The sequence below is a fragment of the Aquarana catesbeiana genome, linkage group LG02 (assembly GCF_042186555.1).
Source record: "Aquarana catesbeiana isolate 2022-GZ linkage group LG02, ASM4218655v1, whole genome shotgun sequence".
Lineage (NCBI taxonomy): Eukaryota > Metazoa > Chordata > Amphibia > Anura > Ranidae > Aquarana > Aquarana catesbeiana.
This window is the reverse complement of record NC_133325.1, coordinates 559,743,501-559,763,393: the sequence shown is the minus strand read 5'-3', so window position 1 is coordinate 559,763,393 and position 19,893 is coordinate 559,743,501. Positions and strand designations below refer to the sequence as shown.

Here is a 19,893-nt window from a genome sequence, read left to right as displayed (position 1 = left end):
GGGTAGGAAAAAGAAGAGACAACAGGAGTAGACTATTACCAGAAAAGAGAAAAAAGGTTAGTGGAAGCATACTGTTTGAAACAGGTGGAAGGAGTCATCAGGAGCAAATCACGGATCCAAAGGGGGAAAGAGTAGAGGAGGGACAGCAGGAGAAAATTGAAACACAAAATGCAAACTTTCATAGCCTTTGTCCACTTGTAAGAAGTAAAAGTACAGTTTCTGCACCAGCCAACATGCATTGAAGTACAGATGATGTGGCTAGGTGGTAAGTGAGCAGGGCTTAGTACTAATGGGACTTGTGCAATGTGTAATGTGCAATGGAACTAACATGAATGCAACAATGCAACATAGATAAGTTAATCTGCTGGCTGTGCTTGCATAGGTCTCATGTATTGAAAGTTCAAGTACAACTCCAGTACATTAATCCATAAGCTGAAAAAGGGGGAACAATGAGAGAGGAGATGAACTGAAAGTACTGAGAATTTAGGACAGACGGTGCAGAGTATACACAAGGTGGAACACTTCAAATAACACTGAAGAGAAGGAACAGAGTGGACGCATAAAAGCAGTAAGTGCAATGAACAGAGAATGGATGCTAAATAACAAATGAGAACAAGAAAAGAGCAGTAGAATGGGTTGGAAGTCATTAAGAAGACCTGTGAAAAATTGCCTGAGAAGAATGACCACAGATCATATCCTACCAAACTGGCAGGAGAAGATAGCTGGGGGGGGGGGAGGGGTGAAGTACTAAGAATGACAGCGGAGGGGGGGGGAGGAGACACCAATAAAAGCACCATTCTCTCTGTATACTAAACAAGATATAAGTGTGCACTGAAAAATTAAAGGCTCATTAACAGAGACTCTAGTTTCCTCACTAAAACTCCAGATATGAAATCAAATTCTTTATTTTCATGTAAAAAAAAACTCATAATGTGCATGGGCAATATTTGTTGCTCAATGGTATTTTGTTTTTTATTTTAATTTTACAGTGGCACTGCAGCCATAACTCTCTTGAGAGAACAAGAGAACAATATTGTAATTAAGAATTTTTACCTAGAACAAAGTGAAATAAAAATTCAACATTAATGCTATTCATTGGTAAATAAAAATCCTTAAAGCAGTATTAAACACAAAACAAAAAGTTTATATATTGCAGCTTGTCAATCTTGATAGAGGGTGGTGTTAGATGCATTTGCAGATTTAATTTGACTTGACTAACAAATAAAAGTCAAGCTCCTGCTAACACTTTTTTAGCAGTTACACCAACAGTTACAGAAAACGAATGCAGCCATCGCATCTAAGAATGAGTAAGGTGCTATAAAATACATTTTTGTTTTCGATATCGCTTTAATCGATATCCATTGCTCAAGTTTCTTGAACTTTATTATGGATAAAAAGAAAAATGAAATTCCTAACTTTGTCTCAATCATCTGCTATTACACTCTTTACTCTGACTTTCAGTTGCAGACTGTAAAATTAAACATTACTCTGCTTTGTATGTGCAAAACAGTGACCAATTCACCAATTCCAAGCCAACAGAGAGGAAGAATTGTCATCATTTTTGGTAGCTATCACTGCCAGTTAACAAAACTGCATATACATGTAATACTGATGTATTTCAAAATAAACACTGTGACTAACAGGGAACAACAGAACAGCAATACTCAGAGATATGAGTTCTAAACGCACCCAGAAAATAGCAAATATCTTCTTTTACACAAAGGAAAGCAGAGCATGCAAGTGAGAATGGGGAGCCTGGTGAACATTATAAGAACGTAATACAGGTATAACATGTTGTAATGTGACCACCTCCACTAAATCGGCTAATTAAGTCAAACTTTGAAAATGGGAAATGTTTGAGTTAAAGGACTTCAAGAGTAAAAAGATAACAGTGGCATGTTCTTACTTTTTATTATTATTATTATTATTATGATTATACAGGATTTATATTGTGCCAGCAGTTTGCACAGCGCTTTACAAAATGAAGGCAGACATTACAGTTACAATACAATTTGGCACAAGAGGAATCAGAGGGCCCTGCTTCTTAGAGCTTACAAACTAAGAGGGAGAGTCAAGTGATACAAAAGGTAATAATTGGGGGGGATGAGCTGATGGAGAAAGTAAAAACACAGTGTATTAGTTAGAAGCTGAATAGGCTTCTTTAAAGAGAAGGGTTTTTAGGGATCATCTAAAGATGGATAGGTTAGGAGATAGATTGGGGTAGGGAATTCCAAAGGATGGGAGAAGCTCTGGAGAAGTCCTAGAGGCGAGCATGGGAGGAGGTGACAAGGGAACTAGTGAGCAGGAGGTCTTAGGAGGACAGAAGAGTGCGGTTTGGTTGATATTTTGAGACCAGGTTAGTGATGTTGCTGGGGGCAGAGTTGCGGATGGCTTTGTAAGTTGTTGTTAGTACTTAGAATTGTATTCATTAAGTGAGTGGAAGCCAGTAGAGGGATTGGCAGAGAGGGGTACTAGACACTGAACGGTTGATAAGGTGGATGAGTCTGGCAGCAGTATTTATGATGGACTGAAGGGGGGATAGCCTATGTAAAGGTAATCCAATGAGGAGGGAGTTGCAGTAGTCCAGGCGAGAGATAACCAGGGAGTGAATTAGAAGCTTAGTGGTGTCAATGGTTAAAAGGGTCACATCCTGGAGATGTTGCGGAGGTTGAGGCGGCATGATTAGGACAGGAATTGTATGTGGACCTGAAAGGACACTTACTTGTACACTTCTTTCCATGACCACCCCTGCGCAATGCATTTCGACTCAATCTACAGTGAAAATTGTCTTCCCAAAACTCTGCAAACCAGACATTTCTTCTGTTGTTATCCAGAGTCCGACTTGTAAAGTATCTGTCAAACCCTAGGAAAAGTAAAAAAAATATATATGTGCATAGATAGTAAGTGAGAGAGACAGAGACAAGCAAATATTAGATTGTTAATAAACCTCTGACTGATGCCCGTCTTGGCAGTATCGTGACGGCTCCTTCTGCCACTTCCTCTTGCTGCAAAACTGGTGAGATCTTAGAACCCCAACTGTCAGAGCCAACCCACATAAAGTGTCCTGTCTGATTCGCTCTTTTTGCAGCAGCAAGCACTCGTCTGTAGGGGAAAGAATGAAGAAAAAAATATATGGTACCATATTTAATAAAAGTGACGAGAAATATGAAATGTAATATATTCAAACTAACTCCAGACTGCCAAATATATGTCAGTTGACAATAAATCACTCCAAGTAACAATTCTACTCCAAAAGAATTCCTGATGGTTATAATTGGCAAGAATAATAATTAGCCAAGGAAACAGCTAACATACTGTTAATGGAGTAATTTATGTATACACTGTGACATGCAGCTAGTTAAATGTACTGTAAATATATTCAGAATACAAATAAATTGAGTTGCAGCCAAATACTACAACACTAGACTAAGAACAATGCATTAGATTTACTTCTGGGTCTCAATTTCACCACTATTTGTATTGCTAAAACGGACCTTCTCTGCACAGTTCTCTAATTTTAAGGTGCACCTGTGCCCAGGCAATGGACATTAAATTGTATATCTTAACAAGCTGTACAAAGGCTTTATAACAAGCTGGCAGAGGCAGTGCCTGAGCGTGACGTGTGATGTAATGATACAAGGGAGCCAAGCAGGGTGGTCCAAGGAAGGAAAGCCAGGAGCAGGACTGCCAGTGCTGTTTGGACTGGAGTGGACTGAAGAGACCGCCTGGCATGGAGAGAGACTGTCACTGTGACTCAGGAGGGGACATGTCATGTTGGTGAGGTGTCATCATCATCTGTGTGTAGGGATGAGACGAACACCACCCAGTTCGGTTTGCAGCAGAACATTCGAACAGGCAAAAAATTTGTGCGAACACCGTTACAGTCTATGGGACGCAAACATGAAAAATCACTGCTCATTTTAAAGGCTTATTGCCATAAAAGCTATTGCCATAAAAAGTGTTTGGGGACCCGAACTGACTTTTTTTCGGGAGCAGTGATTTTAATAATGCTTAAAGTAAAACAATAAAAATGAAATATTCCTTTAAATATCATGCCTGGGGGGAGGGGTCCTTAGTATGCCTGTAAAGTAGCACATCTTTCCCATGTTTATAACAGTGCACAGCAAAATGACATTTCTAAAGGACAAAATAGCCCCCAGGCACTATATACTCTGAACAGCAGTATACATACTATACAGCCTGCCCTATATACTCTTCAGAAAAACTGGGTCTTAGGTGGTGGTGGTGCCACAACACTGTAACCCCTCACAAAAACTCTTGTTGGGTGCACGAACAGGCCCTGCTGTGAGATGTTAGATCAAAAATTGTAATTACATGCCCCTGTTAAACAGGGGCAAAAAAATTGGGCTTTGGGTGGTGGTGGTGCCACAACACTGTAAGCCCTCACAGATACTCTTGTTGAGCGCAGGAACGGGACCTGCTGTGAAATAATATACCAAAAATTGTAATTACATGCCCCTGTTGAACAGGGGCAGAAAAAATGGGCCTTGGGTGGTGGTGGTGCCCTAAACCAAAAATATTGTTGGAAGCTAGCAATATCAAGATTGAGGAGGAATAGGATAGTCAGCATAGGCAGTCTTCAAGGGATCAGATCTATAGCAAATTCAATCAGTTACATCAGCATCAGATGCTTGATAGCTGCTGATCCAAGACTGATTCATTTTTATGAATGTGAGCCTATCAACGGAGTCTGTGGACAGGCACACTCTTTGACCGGTACAAACCCTCCGGCAGCACTGAATGTGCGTTCAGAAAGCATGCTGGATGCAGGACAGGCCAGTAGCTCAATTGCATATTGAGCAAATTCTGGTCAGTGGTCCATCCTCAAGACCTAGTAACCCAGTGGATGCTCTGTTGGAAAGGTCTCTAAGTCTGCTCTTGCCCCTAGATATTCCTGCACCATATAATGCAGATGCTGGTGATGGTTGCTTGAACCAATCAGACCTTGGCACTGAGGACTGAAAAATTGTTCAAAGGCATCGGTCAGCCGGCCACCTTCTCCACCGATCTTCCTCTGACTGAACGAAGTGTCAGCAACACATTGTCCAGCACCAGGAAATGGTAACCTCCCAGGGTCTGGAAATGCGTGGCACAAACCTTTCTTCAAGGACTCCTGAAGAGGTTTCATCCTCTGTTCCCTCTGCAAAGGCAGGATGAGTTCTGCAACCTTACCCTTGTAACGTGGATTAAGAAGGGTTGCCAGCCAGTAATGATTCCTCTCCTTCATACCATGAATCTTAGGGCCCTTTTACAGGCTTTGCAGAATCAGCGAGGCCATGCAGCGTAAGTTTGCAGAGGCATTCGATTCTGAGTCCTCTGGGTCACTAAGGATCACATTATCTGTAACTACCTCCTCCCAGCCACGTACAACACGTACAACTTGGGTTTCTGGGGACTGAAAACCATCTCTTGAAGACTGCTGCTGGGTATTATCCTCTACATCCATGCTGACACAATCCTCCTCCTCCTTCTCTTCTTCCTGTGTGTTTGGTGGGCCCACAGGAATGCTATCTGCATAAAGGGGGCCTTGAGAGGAAAGGAAGTCCTCCTCTTCCTCCCGCTGTTCTGCCTCAAGTGCCCTGTCCATGATTCCACAAAGTGTGTGCTCCAGCAGGAAGACTAGAGGGACAGTGTCACTAATGAAGGCATTGTCACTGATCACCATGCTTGAGGCCTCCTCAAATAGTGACAGGACAGTGCATGCATCCTTGATCAGTAACCACTGGTGTGGCAAAAAGAAGCCAAGCTCCCCTGACCCTATCCTGGTGATATACTCACACAGGTACTCATTGATGGCCCTCTGCTGTGTGTGCAGCCGCTGCAGCATTTCCAATGTTGAGTTCTACCTGGTGGGCATGTCACAAATGAGGCGGTTGGTGAGCAGGTTGCATTCCCTTTGAATGTCAGCCAGCCGAGCACTGGCATTGTATGACCAGCAAAAATTACCAGATACTTTTCTGGCCTGCCTCAGGAGATCTTGTAAGCCAGGGTACCTGCTCAAGAACCGCTGCACCACCAAATTCCAGACGTGTGCCAAATATGGAACATGGGTCAAGTGTCCCTGTCAGAGGGTGGAGAGAGGGTTGGTGCCATTGGTGAATACAACCATTCCTGGCATGGCGTCAACCACCTCTGAGTCTGCCTCTGCAGAGCTGACAGAATCTTTGCCCCAGTGTGGCTCCTGTCCCCTAGGCAGACTAACTCAAGCACCGCATGGCATCTTTTAGCCCAACTGCTTGCGTAGCCCCTTGTGCGCTTACGGAGCACCACTGGTTCAGAGGACAAATCTGCAGAAGAGGCCATAGAGGAAGAAGAAGAGGAGGGGGTGGAGGAGAAAACTGTGGCAGAATCACCACTAGCATTTTGGAGGCGTGGTGGCAGAACAAGCTCCAACAACACTGAACCCTGTCCTGCATCCTTCCCAGCTGCCAGCAGAGTTACCCAGTGTGCCATGAAGGAAAGGTAACATCCCTGCTCATGCCTGCTGCACCATGAGTCAGCGGTGATATGAACCTTACTGCTGACCGCCCTGTCCAACGAGGTCAAAACATTCTAAAAAACAAACTAACTCTTGCGAGCTACCATGTAAAAATCCAAATGATAATTAGAGATGATTAAAGGACAGCTGCTAGCATTGACCACGTCTCATATGCTCGTGCCAAATAAGAATCTATATCAATATAATTATAGCTGCGCTATCCAAATATAATCAAATGATAATCGTACTAAATCCTAATATTACGATCATAAACAATTAAAAATTGCAGTCCTATGCGATACTCTCAATGCAAACCTGTGTAGCATACACGCCTCTATATACACATGTTACATTCATATGCAACAGAGAAATATGCAACCCTGTTTTCGATAATTGCGATAAATGCGATAATTGCAGTGACAACCTGTAATTTACATAAATCTATATAAAAGTGCATCAATATACAATAATTAATATAGAAATAAAGTGCTCTTGTGCCAAACAAATTCATGCATTAATCTGTGTCCACAAAATCGCAGTCCATTCATAACTACTCCATTCTTCTGGTACTCATTGCAGATGATAAAACAGATGATAAAACAGTAAAGTGCTCATGTCAACTCTTGTGCTCCTCCTTTGGTATATGCACTCACCTTAGAGTGTGTGACCTTGCATCTAAACTCAGTCAAAACACGCTTTTAAACCACCTCTGGGTTTATGGTCAGCATTCAGATCCTTGGAAGGTTGCTTGCAACAATATTTATATGGAAAAAAGAAGAAACTGGATAGTCTATTACCGTTTTAAACGTTTTTTTTTAAATGACAATATTCCCTATATTAGGGTACTCACATTTAATAGGTGCTATGAGCGCACCACTCTGTAACAAGCCACTCAAATATAAGGAATCCCCCTGAGGAAGATACGTTTTTTCCCAGTATCGAAACATGTTGGGGAGTAGACAGGATGGTTTTTGAGACAGTGGAGTGATCTCATGCTGGAAAGGACACACCAATACAGTGTCTTGATATTTGAGTGGCTTGTTACAGAGTGGTGCGCTTATAGCACCTATTAAATGTGAGTACCCTAATATAGGGAAGATTGTCATTTTAAATAAAACTTTTAAAACGGTAATACACTATCCAGTTTCCTCTGTTTTCCATATGAATATTGTTGCAAGCAAACTTCCAAGGATCTAGATGCTGACCATAAACCCAGAGGTGGTTTAAAAGCGTGTTTTGACCGAGATTAGGTGCAAAGTCACACGCTCTAAGGTGAGAGCATACACCAAAGGGGGAGCACAAGAGTGGACATGAGCACTTTACTGTTTTATCATCTGTTTTATCATCTGCAATGAGTACCAGAATAATGGAGTAGTTATGAATGTGCTTTATGTTGTGATTTTGTGGACAAAGATTAATGCATGAATTTGTTTGGCACAAGAGCACTTTAAACACAGTTCACTTTATTTCTATATTGATTATTGTATATTGATGCACTTTTATATAGATTTATGTAAATTACAGGTTGTCACTGCAATTATCACATTTATCGCAATTATCGCACAGGGTTGCATATTTCTCTGTTGCATATAAATGCAACATGTGTATATAGAGGCGTGTATGCTACACAGGTTGACATGGCATAGGATTGCAGTTGTTTATGATTGGAATTTTAATCGCATAAGATTTCATTATGTTCACTAGATTTTTTACATAGGATTCGCATATCTCACCACCAATATTTAACTGCAGTCAGTAATATTACCCCATTGATAACATCAACCTGTGACGAAACGCGTCTGGAGGAGGATAAGTGCTGACATCACCACGCCGTTTGATTAGGAAGACGGGGTTTTCTTTTGCAGCCGGCCGGCTCTGTATTTAGCGCTTTTAATTCTTCCAATATGTAAGTGCAATACTTCTTTTAGATAATAAATTGTTCTAAACGTTATTATGCTATGGTTGGTTTCTCTTTTATACCCTGATTGAGCCATCGGGAATACCGGATGTTCACGATCATAGTTGATTGCAGTACCTAGACGAATCATTTGTTTACACCAGTCTGGACGTTTCCTACCAAGCAAAGGCCGTGGCTGGGCTATAGCCAACTGCATGCTTTTGCTTGCCATCTGGTAAGTGAGTTTTTTATTAGGTGGCACTCAAGTTTGGATGAAGCTCACCTGGGTGTCTTTTATGGACTTTGTCAATGTACACATTTTTTGCAAGTCACTGCTGGTTTAGATTTATATAGTGCAGCTCCTCTTTTCCATCTGATCTTTTTGTGTTATCTTGCAATTTAGCTGCTGCTTTGGATTTTTATATAATCAATTCCTAATTTTTTTAATTAATATTGTTGTTTGATGTAGCGCGGTTTTTTCCTTACAGAAATAATATTAGGAGGCCAAAACATTGCCTTCCACATGCCGGTAGAGAGCCGGAATGGCCTTTCGTGAAAAGAAATGATGTATTGGAACCTGCCATTGAGGTACAGCACAGAGTCAACCAGCTGAAACTGCTGCCATTTCAGCTACCAGCTGAAATGGCAGCAGTTGCAGTGCTAGCAATTTGGCCAAGCTAGCATTTAGACGCTGAGCATGTGGATGGCTGGAACCAAATTTCTTTTTACAGTTCAGAAACTGGGGTAGGGAAATTGTCCTGCTAAAATCAATTGGTGGTGTACAGATTGGCTGCAAGATTGGCAGATTGGCTGCCTGTACTTGGGACACGTATTGCTACACTTTCATTCCTCTCAGTGAGAACTGGAGGTACAGGCATACCTCACTTTTAAGTACACAATGGGGTTTATTTACTAAAGCTGGAAAGTGCAAAATCAGGCTCACTTCTGCATAGAAACCAATGAGCTTCTAACCCCAGCTTGTTCAATTAAGCTTTGGTATAAAACCTGGGAACTCATTGGTTTCTATGCAGAAGTGAGCCTGGTTTTGCACTTTCCAGCTTTAGTAAATAAACCCCATTGTGTACTTAAAAGTGGGGTATGCCTGTATAGTAGGGTTAGAGATCCCAAATGAGGAGCAAGGAGAAGTCCGCCTTTTTCTTTGATGTGGGTCTTTCAAGTGACGTTGACAATGGACTGCATGGCAGGTCGTCATATGTCTGGTCAAGCATGTGGTGCCCAAGCGGCTGCTGTTCTGACCGTGCTTGATCCGCTCCAGACATAGGTTGCAAACAGCAATGGCGTGATCTGCTCCACGTGTGTCGAAAAAGGCCCACAACAAGGAACTTTTAAAAGACAGTGGGAAGTCAGCAGCCTCCTGCACCTGCAGAGCTCTGCGGTGTGATGCAATAGGGTGGCTGCCCTTAAGCTGCCCTCTAGAGGACATCCTGCCTCGTTGGAGTTGTGCCTCCTCCTCACTTTCCTCCTCTCTTCTCTCAGGAACCCAAGTACAGTCAGTGACCTCATTATCCCCTCCCTCCCCATCACTGGAGCAAACTTGGCAGTGTACTGCAGCTGGGGGAACATTACTGCCAGTTTCTGGTCCTTCTGTGGCACTCCCTCTCTCCAGGCTCACGTTACTCCCTTTCTCAACCTGTGAACCAACATCGGAACCTTCAAATCGCTGCACATCCTCCAGCAGCATATAACCGACACTGTGGTTGAATAATTCTGGGGACTCCTCCATGCATGACGGTGGGGCTACGGAAGGAGTAACTGTGGACAAAGAGCCGGTGGAATAGGCCACTTTGGCAGCTGCATTGGAAGGTAAACTACTCTGAGCCTGGGTGACAGAGGATGAGAACGGCTACGTTATCCACTCCACCAACTCTTCTGCATGTTGTGGTTTAATAACATGGCCAGCAGCAGCTAAAAAGGATAAGCGTGCCCCACGACCACCTGCAGAGGATGCACCAGGTCCACGACCAGCACTGTTGACTGTAGACACAGAGGCTGCTTGCCCTCTTTTAGTGGCCTGTGAGCATCTGCCTCTCCTTGGTGGCCTTCCAGACATGATGTATTTTTTGTTTTGCAACGCGACACTACACTGTATTAGATACTGTGTACACCGCCTGCACTGTATTAGCAGCTGTACAATGGCTGCACTGTGTTTTATACTGTGTACACCACCAGAAGTGTAGTAGAAACTGTGCACACTGTATTGGATACTGTGCACACTGCCTGCACTGTAGTAGCAACTGTACAACAGCTGCACTGTATTGTATACTGTGTACACCACCAGAAGTGTAGTAGAAACTGTACACACTGTATTAGATACTGTGTACACTGCCTGAAGTGTATTAGAAAGTATACACCACCGAATGCACTGTATATATAGGCTACACTGAATGCAGAGTATATATATATATATATATATATATATATATATATATATATATATATATATATATACATATACAAAAAAAGTCCAAAGGATTGCTGCACTTAAAAACTTTGTTTATTCGTTCAAAAATTTGTAAAGTTACATCTCAGAAAGTGTTCAAAAAGATTTCCATTTCGGGCTCACATGTTCATGCCCTTCCTCAGATCAGAACATGTGTTCTGATCTTTTTGAACACTTTCTGAGATGTAACTTTACAAACCTTTGAACGAATAAACAAGTGCAGCAATCCTTTGGACTTTTTTGCTTATATGTATGGTCAGTGGGAAGACCTGATTGCTTTGCACTAATTGTGGACTGGGTGCAGCTTTCCTTAACCACATTTGAAGATATACGTATATATATATATATTTATGTAAAAATACAACACCTGACGTCTATTAGAAACTGTACACACTGTATTAGATACTGTGTACACTGCCTGCACTGTATTAGCAACTGTACAACGCTGCACTGTATTGTATACTGTGTACACCACCAGAAGTGTAGTAGAAACTGTACACACTGTATTAAATACTGTGTACACCGCCTGAAGTGTATTGTATTAGAAACAGTACACCACCGAATGCACTGTAGATATAGGCTACACATAATGCAGAGTGTATATACATACTGTATTTATTGGCGTATAACACTCACTTTTTCACCCTAAAAATTGGGTGCAAATAGCACATGCGTGTTATACGCCAATACTTCAATTTTAGATGCCTCGGAGGGGACAGGGAGGGGGGCAGGACGAGCGCTGTCAGATTACATACAGAAGAATTTCATGTTTACTTGGCGGCCACTGTAAAAGGAAATCCCCTCTCCTGGGCCGCCCCCCTCCCTGTCCCCTCTAAGCTGCAGATGGGCATCGATCAAGCTGCACTGATGGCAATGGTGAGGCTGCTGCATTGATGGCAATGGTGAGGCTGCTGCATTGATGGCAATGGTGAGGCTGCTGCATTGATGTGGACTGATGAGGTTGCATTGATGGCACTTGTGAGGCTGCAGATGGGCATTGATGAGGCTGCATTGGTGGCTATGGTGAGGCTGCAGATGGGCATTGAACAGGCTGTATTGATGGCAATGGTGAGACTGCAGATGGGCACTGACCCTTATTTTGCTTCAAAGTTCCTTGTTTAAATTTTTTTTTTCTGATACTTCCCTCTTAAAACGAATGTGCGTGTTATACACCTGTGCGTGTTATACGCCGATAAATACGGTATATGTATATATATATATATATATATATATATATATATATATATATATATATATCAAAATACACTGCCACTAACTGAATAACCTGCCTGCTTAATCTAACTCAAGCTATCTCTCTGTCCACGCTAACAACACTACACACGGCTGCTCTGTAATGTTCGACCCAAACATCGAGCTCATCCCTACTGTGCTGCTGCACACTGCTGCCAGTGTCACTGTGAGAGTCAATCTCATGTGTGTGTGACTGCCCATTCTAATTTCTTGCGACAGATCCTAAGACCATCCTTCAAAAATATCTATAAATAAGACAGCGCCTACTTTTTGCTGCCATCTGCCTTTTTTACAGCCACATTTTTGTTCCAAAACTATTGGGCTTAGCTGCAAGAACATTTTTAATCCCGTTACCGAGAGATTCACCCACTTGCTGGCAGTCACCCCATTTGGTTTGAGCTACACAGAATATTCACCTCATTTGTTTTAGTAAACTCACTAGCAACCAAGTGCTAGGAATAGCAATCTATCACTAAACAAATGAAGGAAATTACAGTACTCCCTATTGTGGAAGATACGCAAGTAGCATGCAATAGCATCTTGTAGAAATCAGTCACACATACTTGGAGCATTGTTTGATCATGCAAGATTAGTATTTTTCTACTTTTGCATCATAACTGGTGAAGCAAATGCAGCAATGAGAAAACAGGCAAAATCTGTGTTATAATTTTATTGGTAAAGTATAAAAATGTATATTCCAGCACAAGGATATAAAAATAGCACCGAAATGCAGAAAAAGTACATTCTCATTGTGCTTTTAAGAATCTGTACCACCAGCCTTTGCTTATCTAATGCAGAAAAATACAGCTATTATGTCTTAATTATTCCCTATTCAGTTTTGATCACAAGCTTGTACCCTTGTTTTCTTTGAATGCTCACATTTTACAAAAATGTATACAACTGCTTTTTATTATGAAGAACTGTGAAATGTATTTCCACTTCATAAATGAATAATTATAATAAACTAAGAAACTAACAATTGCATTATTGAAATCTTGAAAGTAACCATGACAAACATAGATAAGAATTAAGCATATGGAGTGTAAAAGCAAAAAAAAAAAAAAAAAAGCAAGGCTTTATATGTTTTCAAGGCTGATTACTTTTTCCTCCACATGCTCTTAACGATCAGTATTAATCCAATGAATAAACCTGTCTTAGCCAGACAGAACCTGCATTGTACAACTTGCAAACAAGAAGAGATATTTCCAAAACCCATGCACTGAAAATCAAGTAATTCCTGAGTGTGTGTAATTTTTTTCTGAAGTGTATTAGCCGTAATGCACGATTACCTACTTATCACTATTCTGTAATGCAAATAATAAAAAGTAAAAGGCAGGATACTCATAACAGAAGACAAAATATCAGATTTAATAGGCCTACAGTTAGGCAGGCAAAAACTTTCTAAAGCATTTAGGCCAGTCTGATGTTCATGGATCTTAACAGCCCCAATTCCATAATAGCAGCTCTTCATTAGCTGAAGCAATAACTGCATGTATAACTTGTGTGGTATCCAATACACCAAGGTTCCTCTGTTTATCCCACTTTTATATTAAAAATAGCAATAAAAAATCCTTCACCTGATATCGTCTTCACTGGCAAAGATGATGACAGCACGAGCATTGGATGTCTCCAGTAGGCGCCGAATTATCTTATCAAATTCTCCCGCTTTTGGCTCTCGTGGGATCTTAACTGATTGTGCTACACACAAGCTTCCTGTAGATAAAACACAAGTCTGTTATCTGTACTATCTATGTTGCAGGCTGATAAAGCATACTGCAGTACATAAAAATCACTTTCAATCTTTAAAAAAGCATGCGAATTACAGCAATTAAAGCCTAAAAACATTGAGACAAAGAATTTCTGTTTTCAAAAGCTACTGTTTGTCATTCATTAGGGTACATTTCCTTTTCTAAAACGGCTTAGTGTCTAGCTGTTCAAGCGATAAGGGATTTAAAAGCTACTTAACCATGCCCACACATTAATAGCTCGAGCTGTTGGATCCAACAGTCAGAGAGCTGAATCCTAAGAAGACCTAAGTCATACTCTGCTAAATTTGAAAGCTAGACATGGGTCGCAATGGAGGCAGCACATACACCAATCGAGGAAGGTGTATAACCAGAATACATTGGATGGATATGAGATTCTTTTGATTTTATGCTGTGGGAATAATTTTTCAGGGCAAATGTCAGGATCTTAGATACAATGACAAGAAAAAGTATGTGAACCCCATTGGAATTAACTGTTTTTTATTTGCCATAAAATATGATCTGATCATCATGTAAGTCACAACAATAGACAAACATAATCTGCCTAAGCTGATAACACACAAACAATTTTAATTTCTGGTGTCTTTATTGAACCAATTACTTCAACGCAAGCTAACTGGAGTCCATAGTTTGCACATATATAATATTTAGAGGTGTGGTTTGGAGATATTTTGATTGATAAAAGGCATTCAAACATTTATGCCTTGCAAAAAGGAGCACTCAAAAGGCATATGATCAAGAGTAGTGGATTTGCATAAGGCTGGAGAGGGACACAAAGCAATCTCAAAGTTTTTAGGCATCCATCAGTTGACAGTTAGACACGTGTATAAATAGAGGCAGTTAAGTACAATGTTTACTCTTCCTAGAAATGGGTACCCAGCCAAAATTATTCCCAAGGTACAATGCAGAATCCTAACTATGGTAAAGAGGAACTCACTAGTAACAGCTAAAGGCTTGAAGACATCACTGGAACTGGCAAACATCCCTTTTTTTTATGAGTCTACCAGTGGCGGCCCATCCATTAGGGGCGCAGGGGTGCCCCCCCCATCCAAGCATCCGGCCCCCTAATCTACATGCATGGCGCCGGACGCATGGATTCTGCCGTCCCTGTCTCTCGCTGGGGGGGTAATGGCCACCATCCGTCTCCCATGCGGGGGGGAGCGATGTTTGTGCCGCCCCCCCCCAAAAAAACATTTGAGCACCAGCCACCACTGGAGTCTACCATTCTATGCAATAAGGTAAAAATATTTTCTGCATGCAGCTCCCCCCCACTCCCCCTTATGTTTACCTGAGCCCAATCTTGATGCAGTGACATGCACAAGAGAAGTGTCTCTCTCTCTCTCTCTCTCTCTCCTTACTGGCCAATTACACTTGCTCTCTGTCAATCACAGCCCGTGAGGAGAGAGAGGAGGGCCGAGCCATTTTCTGTGTGTCACACAGAGCTGACTCGGGAGAACGCACACACAAGTGTCCCCATAGCAAGTGGCTTGCTATAGGAGCATTTAGCAGGACGGAAGGTACAGGAGCACTGGCAGGGAACTCAAGAAGAAGAGGATTAGTGCTGCTCTGTGCAAAACCATTGCACGAAGCAGATAAATATGACATGTTATTTTTTTAAAATAAAAATTGTGCCTTTAGTATCCATTTAATGTGGTCACTATCAATTTAAGAGTGGGCTTCTCACACTTATATCAAACAGCACATTATAGTCTGTTCCTGGATATATTCAAAAATACATTAAAAACCCTCATGGTTTTTCACCTTAATTCTATGCATTAGGGTGAAAAACCTTCTGTGGTGCTGCAGCTCCCCTGAGCAGGTGACCTCTCCAACGTGAAGAAAACCTCTCTTAACCTCTCTTGTTACCAGACAAAAAAAAATGTCCCAATTTAATGAGTTCCCCTCCATTGTTATACCAAGAACAACTCAATTTTTTTAATTTTCCCACACTTAGGGGTTGATTTACTAAAGGCAAATAAGGTGGTCATTTTGCAAGAATATTTTCAGTTTGCAAGTGAATTTTATCTTAGTTTAGTGAATGAGGTGAAGCTCTGCTGACTTCTATCATTCAATGATGTGCAACCAAAAAATCATTTTTTTTATTTTCCTTGCACTTGATTGAGTATACTTTACAAAGTCAATTTTCACTCCATCATGAAAGTTAAGGGAATTTTACCTTGCAAAGTAAACAGCCCATTTGCCTTTAGTATATCAACTGCTTTCAGCCCCAGTAACAATGGTCTCTGGGATAAATAGAGAAAGGGAATCTCCCCAGTGGGGATACAGACAACAATAAAAGCCTGCCAGAGGTTCTAAATCTTGTTTAAAAATAGGCTTTATATACAGTTAAATCTCAGTTTGAAGACTACAACAAGGCACTTGTAGTGTGTGCATTTCTTTTTTTTTTTTTTTTTAATTTTTTTATTTATCACAAGAAACAGGTCCACAGGGACCGATATGACATCAGTAAACATCGTAACAGCATGATAGAAACAATTACACAAAAAACATAAAGAAAGCCTTCTTTTGTCTATTTCAAAAGTGTCTCGCAATGCAGAACTAGATAAAGTTGATAACTGTCAGATATTCGGAATTTGTACTTTCTCCAAATTTAGACACTATGAATGTTGACCGTGTTTCTCATATTGAATCCTTATCTTATTATAGTCATCTAATGCAAATAGGAGTACAAAGGTCTACAAAATGACCCTTTGTGAATCCTGCATCTTTTCATTTTCTCATTTTCATAGAGAGAAAAGTAGGAGGAGAGTAAAGAGAGAGAAAAGAGGGGGGGGGGGTATTCGCGAACATGGAGTTCTCAGTTTGTTTCATTGAGACCCTTCGTCCGACTATGATTTAGCGGTTACCTAGTTTAGTATTTTATTTTATATTATTTGGTATTATTATAATTATTAGGGGAGTTTCTAATAGTGGATTTCGGCCCATATTAGGTATCTGTGTCTTCTCTGCGGAGGGCTTGTCCCTCCTCTGAGTATTGAAACATATTCCATAGGAGCCAGGTCCTAGTGTATGATTCTCCTCTATTTTGATTCGTGAGAATCAGGTCCTCAAACTTGTTGATTTCGTCTATTTTCCTAAGCCAACAGGAGATGGAGGGCGGGTTAGGGGATTTCCAGTTGAGGGGGATACATACTTTAGCTGCATCAAGTAGGTGGCGTATAATTGACTTTTTGTATACACGGGCAGGTGTATCTGTAGCGTGTAGGAGGAAGAATGCCGGGTCATCGGGGACAGTGCGGTCAGTAAACTTTTGTACTATCTTGCGAACCTCTTCCCAGAAAGGCCTTATCCGGGGGCAGGACCAAAAAATGTGTATTAGCGTGCCTGTGTCTTGTTGGCATCTCCAGCATAGCTTTGATGTCTCAGGGAAAAGTTTGTGTAGCAGCGCTGGTGTTCTGTACCATCTTGTAAATATTTTATAGTTAGTTTCTTGGAATTTAGTACATATGGATGATTTATGTATGAATTGGAGGATGTGTGATCGTTTTTGTGGAGTAAATTGACAATTTAGGTCTTTCTCCCATTTAGCAAAGCTAGGATGTTGGTAGTCCCCTGGTGGTGTGATGAGCAAGTTATAGGTCAGAGATAGTGTGTGCGAGAGCACTCCGCTTTCAGTACAGATTTCTTCAAAGGTAGTGAGGGGTGGGTCGTTTACCGTTAAGGGGGTCAAACTGTTAAGAAAGTGTGAGAGTTGGTTAGCCCTCAGGAAGTCCAAACGGTAAACGCCGTTCGGGTCTGAGAGCTCGGTCGGCGTCGCCCATCTTCCCCCAATACTAAAATGGGAGGCTTGATATCTCCCCGCGTTTCTCAACACGTGGAATGTGGGGTCTGTTATTCCTGGTATAAATTGAGGGTTTCCCAGTATGGGCCTCAATGGTGAGTTCCTAGTGGAGAGAGATGTTTTTGTTATTAGGCGTGCGCACGTTTTCGTAGTGTTCCCAATCATTGGGTGAGATCGTATTCGTGAGGGGAGTGTTGAGCTACACCAAGGGGCTCTATGGAGGGGAATCTCAACTTGCACTTGCTCTAATTGCACCCATAGTTTGGTTTCCTTATGTCGGCACCAATCGATAAGCCTACTCAGGTGTACTACAAGGTAGTATGTTTTGATCTCCGGCATGGCCAATCCTCCATGGTGTTTTGGTAGCGATAGTGTTTGTCTCGGAAGGCGTGGTTTTTTCCCTGCCCACAGGAAAGTTAGGAATAGGGAATGCACTTGTCTAAAGTAGGCTGCGGGAATGTGTATAGGTAAGGCCTGTAATAGGTAAAGAAATTTGGGAAGTATCATCATCTTTAGTATGTTACAACGTCCCAACCATGAGTGTAAACCGTTTTTCCAGCTATTGAGTAGTTTTTGGATGGTGTACAGTAAGGGCGGGAAGTTGAGTTTGAAGAGTTGGGAGAGTGTTGGAGGGATGTAAGTGCCTAGGTATTTCAAGGCTTTGTCCGTCCATTTGAAATGGAAGGTGTTCTTAAAGTGCGTGAGTTGGGTCTGTGGTATCTCAATACCCATTGCTTCGGATTTGTTGAAGTTTATTTTTAGGTTAGAAAGATGGCCATAAGTCTCAAACTCTTTCATTAAGTTTGGAAGTGAGATAGTTGGATTAGTAATCGAAAACATCAGGTCATCTGCGTACGCAGATACTTTATGTTGGGTACTCTGCACTGCGATCCCCGTAATGTCTGGATTTAGTCTCACATGGCAGAGGAAGGGTTCCAGTGTTAGTGCAAAGAGTAAGGGTGAGAGTGGGCATCCCTGCCTGGTTCCATTTAGTATTGGAAAGGGATTCGAGACAACACCATTAGCTCTGACTCTAGCTGACGGATTTGAGTATGCTGCAGATATCCAATTAAACAGCTTTTCTCTCACTCCGATGTGCTTCAATGTTTCGAACAAGAATTTCCACCGTATTCGATCAAACGCTTTTTCGGCGTCTGTACTAAGGAAAATACTGGGTGTTTTGTCTCTATTCGCTATTTGGATTAAGTTCAGAACCTTAATGGTGTTGTCCCTGGCTTCTCTGGTCGGCACGAACCCCACCTGGTCCAGATGTATGAGTTGAGGTAGATGAAACTGTAATCTAGAGGCAATAATCTTTGTGAAGAGTTTTAAGTCAGTGTTTAACAGGGATATCGGGCGGTAGCTGCTGCACTGTGTGAGGTCTTTGCCCTCTTTGGGTATTACTGAGATCTGCGCCTGAAGTGTAGAGGGGTGTAGCTTTGAGCCTGAGCCAAGATCATTAAATAACTTAATGAGGTGTTGGCCTAGGGATGCAAAAAAGGTCTTATAGTAGGTAATGGTCAAGCCATCAGGTCCCGGTGCTTTCCCCTGTTTAGTGGAATTGAGAGCTGATTGTAATTCGATTAATGTGATGGGTTCCTCAAGTAGTTCTCTGGCCTCGGTCGGTAAGGTTGGCATCAATGATGAGGCTATGTATGCAGGTGTATTGTCTGTATCGGGTAGTGTTGTGCGTAGGTTGTATAAAGAATTATAGTAATTTCTGAACTCTTGTGTGATTTGTTTGGGCAGTGTCGCTGTCTCTCCGGAGGGAGATTTGATCTGCGGTATGTATGACGCTAGTTTTTGTTGTTGTAGGGAACGAGCCAACATCCGCCCACATTTGTTGCCAGACTCATAGAATTTCTTTCGGCATATCTGCAATGCCGCTTTAGCTTTGAAGTGTAGCATGTCTGTGACCTGTTTACGAGTGGTGTCAAGCTCGTTCCCTAGTTCCCTCGTCGGCATCGTCTTATGTCTTGTTTCAAGTGTCTGCAGTTTCTGGAGTAATGTGGTTAATTGTTCCGTTCTTTGGCGTTTCAACCTAGAGCCGTGTTTAATAAACACGCCCCGGATCACGGCCTTATGTGCCTCCCACACCAGACCAGCGTCACTGCCAGGAGTGTTGTTAGATTCAAAGTAGCACCCAATCTCCCTCAGTATATCTGCACAAACCTCAGGGTCTTGCAGTAGGCTCTCGTTCAATCGCCATGGTGGACG

General features: G+C 41.8%; 1 protein-coding gene across 4 annotated transcripts in view; it reads right to left on the bottom strand.

Annotated features, from left to right (window-relative positions):
* Positions 1–19,893, bottom strand: part of GRM4 (glutamate metabotropic receptor 4) — a 617,812-nt gene that overhangs the window by 349,086 nt on the left and 248,833 nt on the right. For all 4 annotated transcript variants that reach the window (XM_073616043.1, XM_073616042.1, XM_073616040.1 and 1 more), the window contains exons 4-6: positions 13,686–13,821; positions 2,948–3,102; positions 2,723–2,863 (exon numbers count right to left, since the gene is read on the bottom strand). In XM_073616043.1, the coding sequence (XP_073472144.1) occupies positions 2,723–2,863; positions 2,948–3,102; positions 13,686–13,821 (432 nt within the window). The remainder of the gene's footprint in view (positions 1–2,722; positions 2,864–2,947; positions 3,103–13,685; positions 13,822–19,893) is intronic.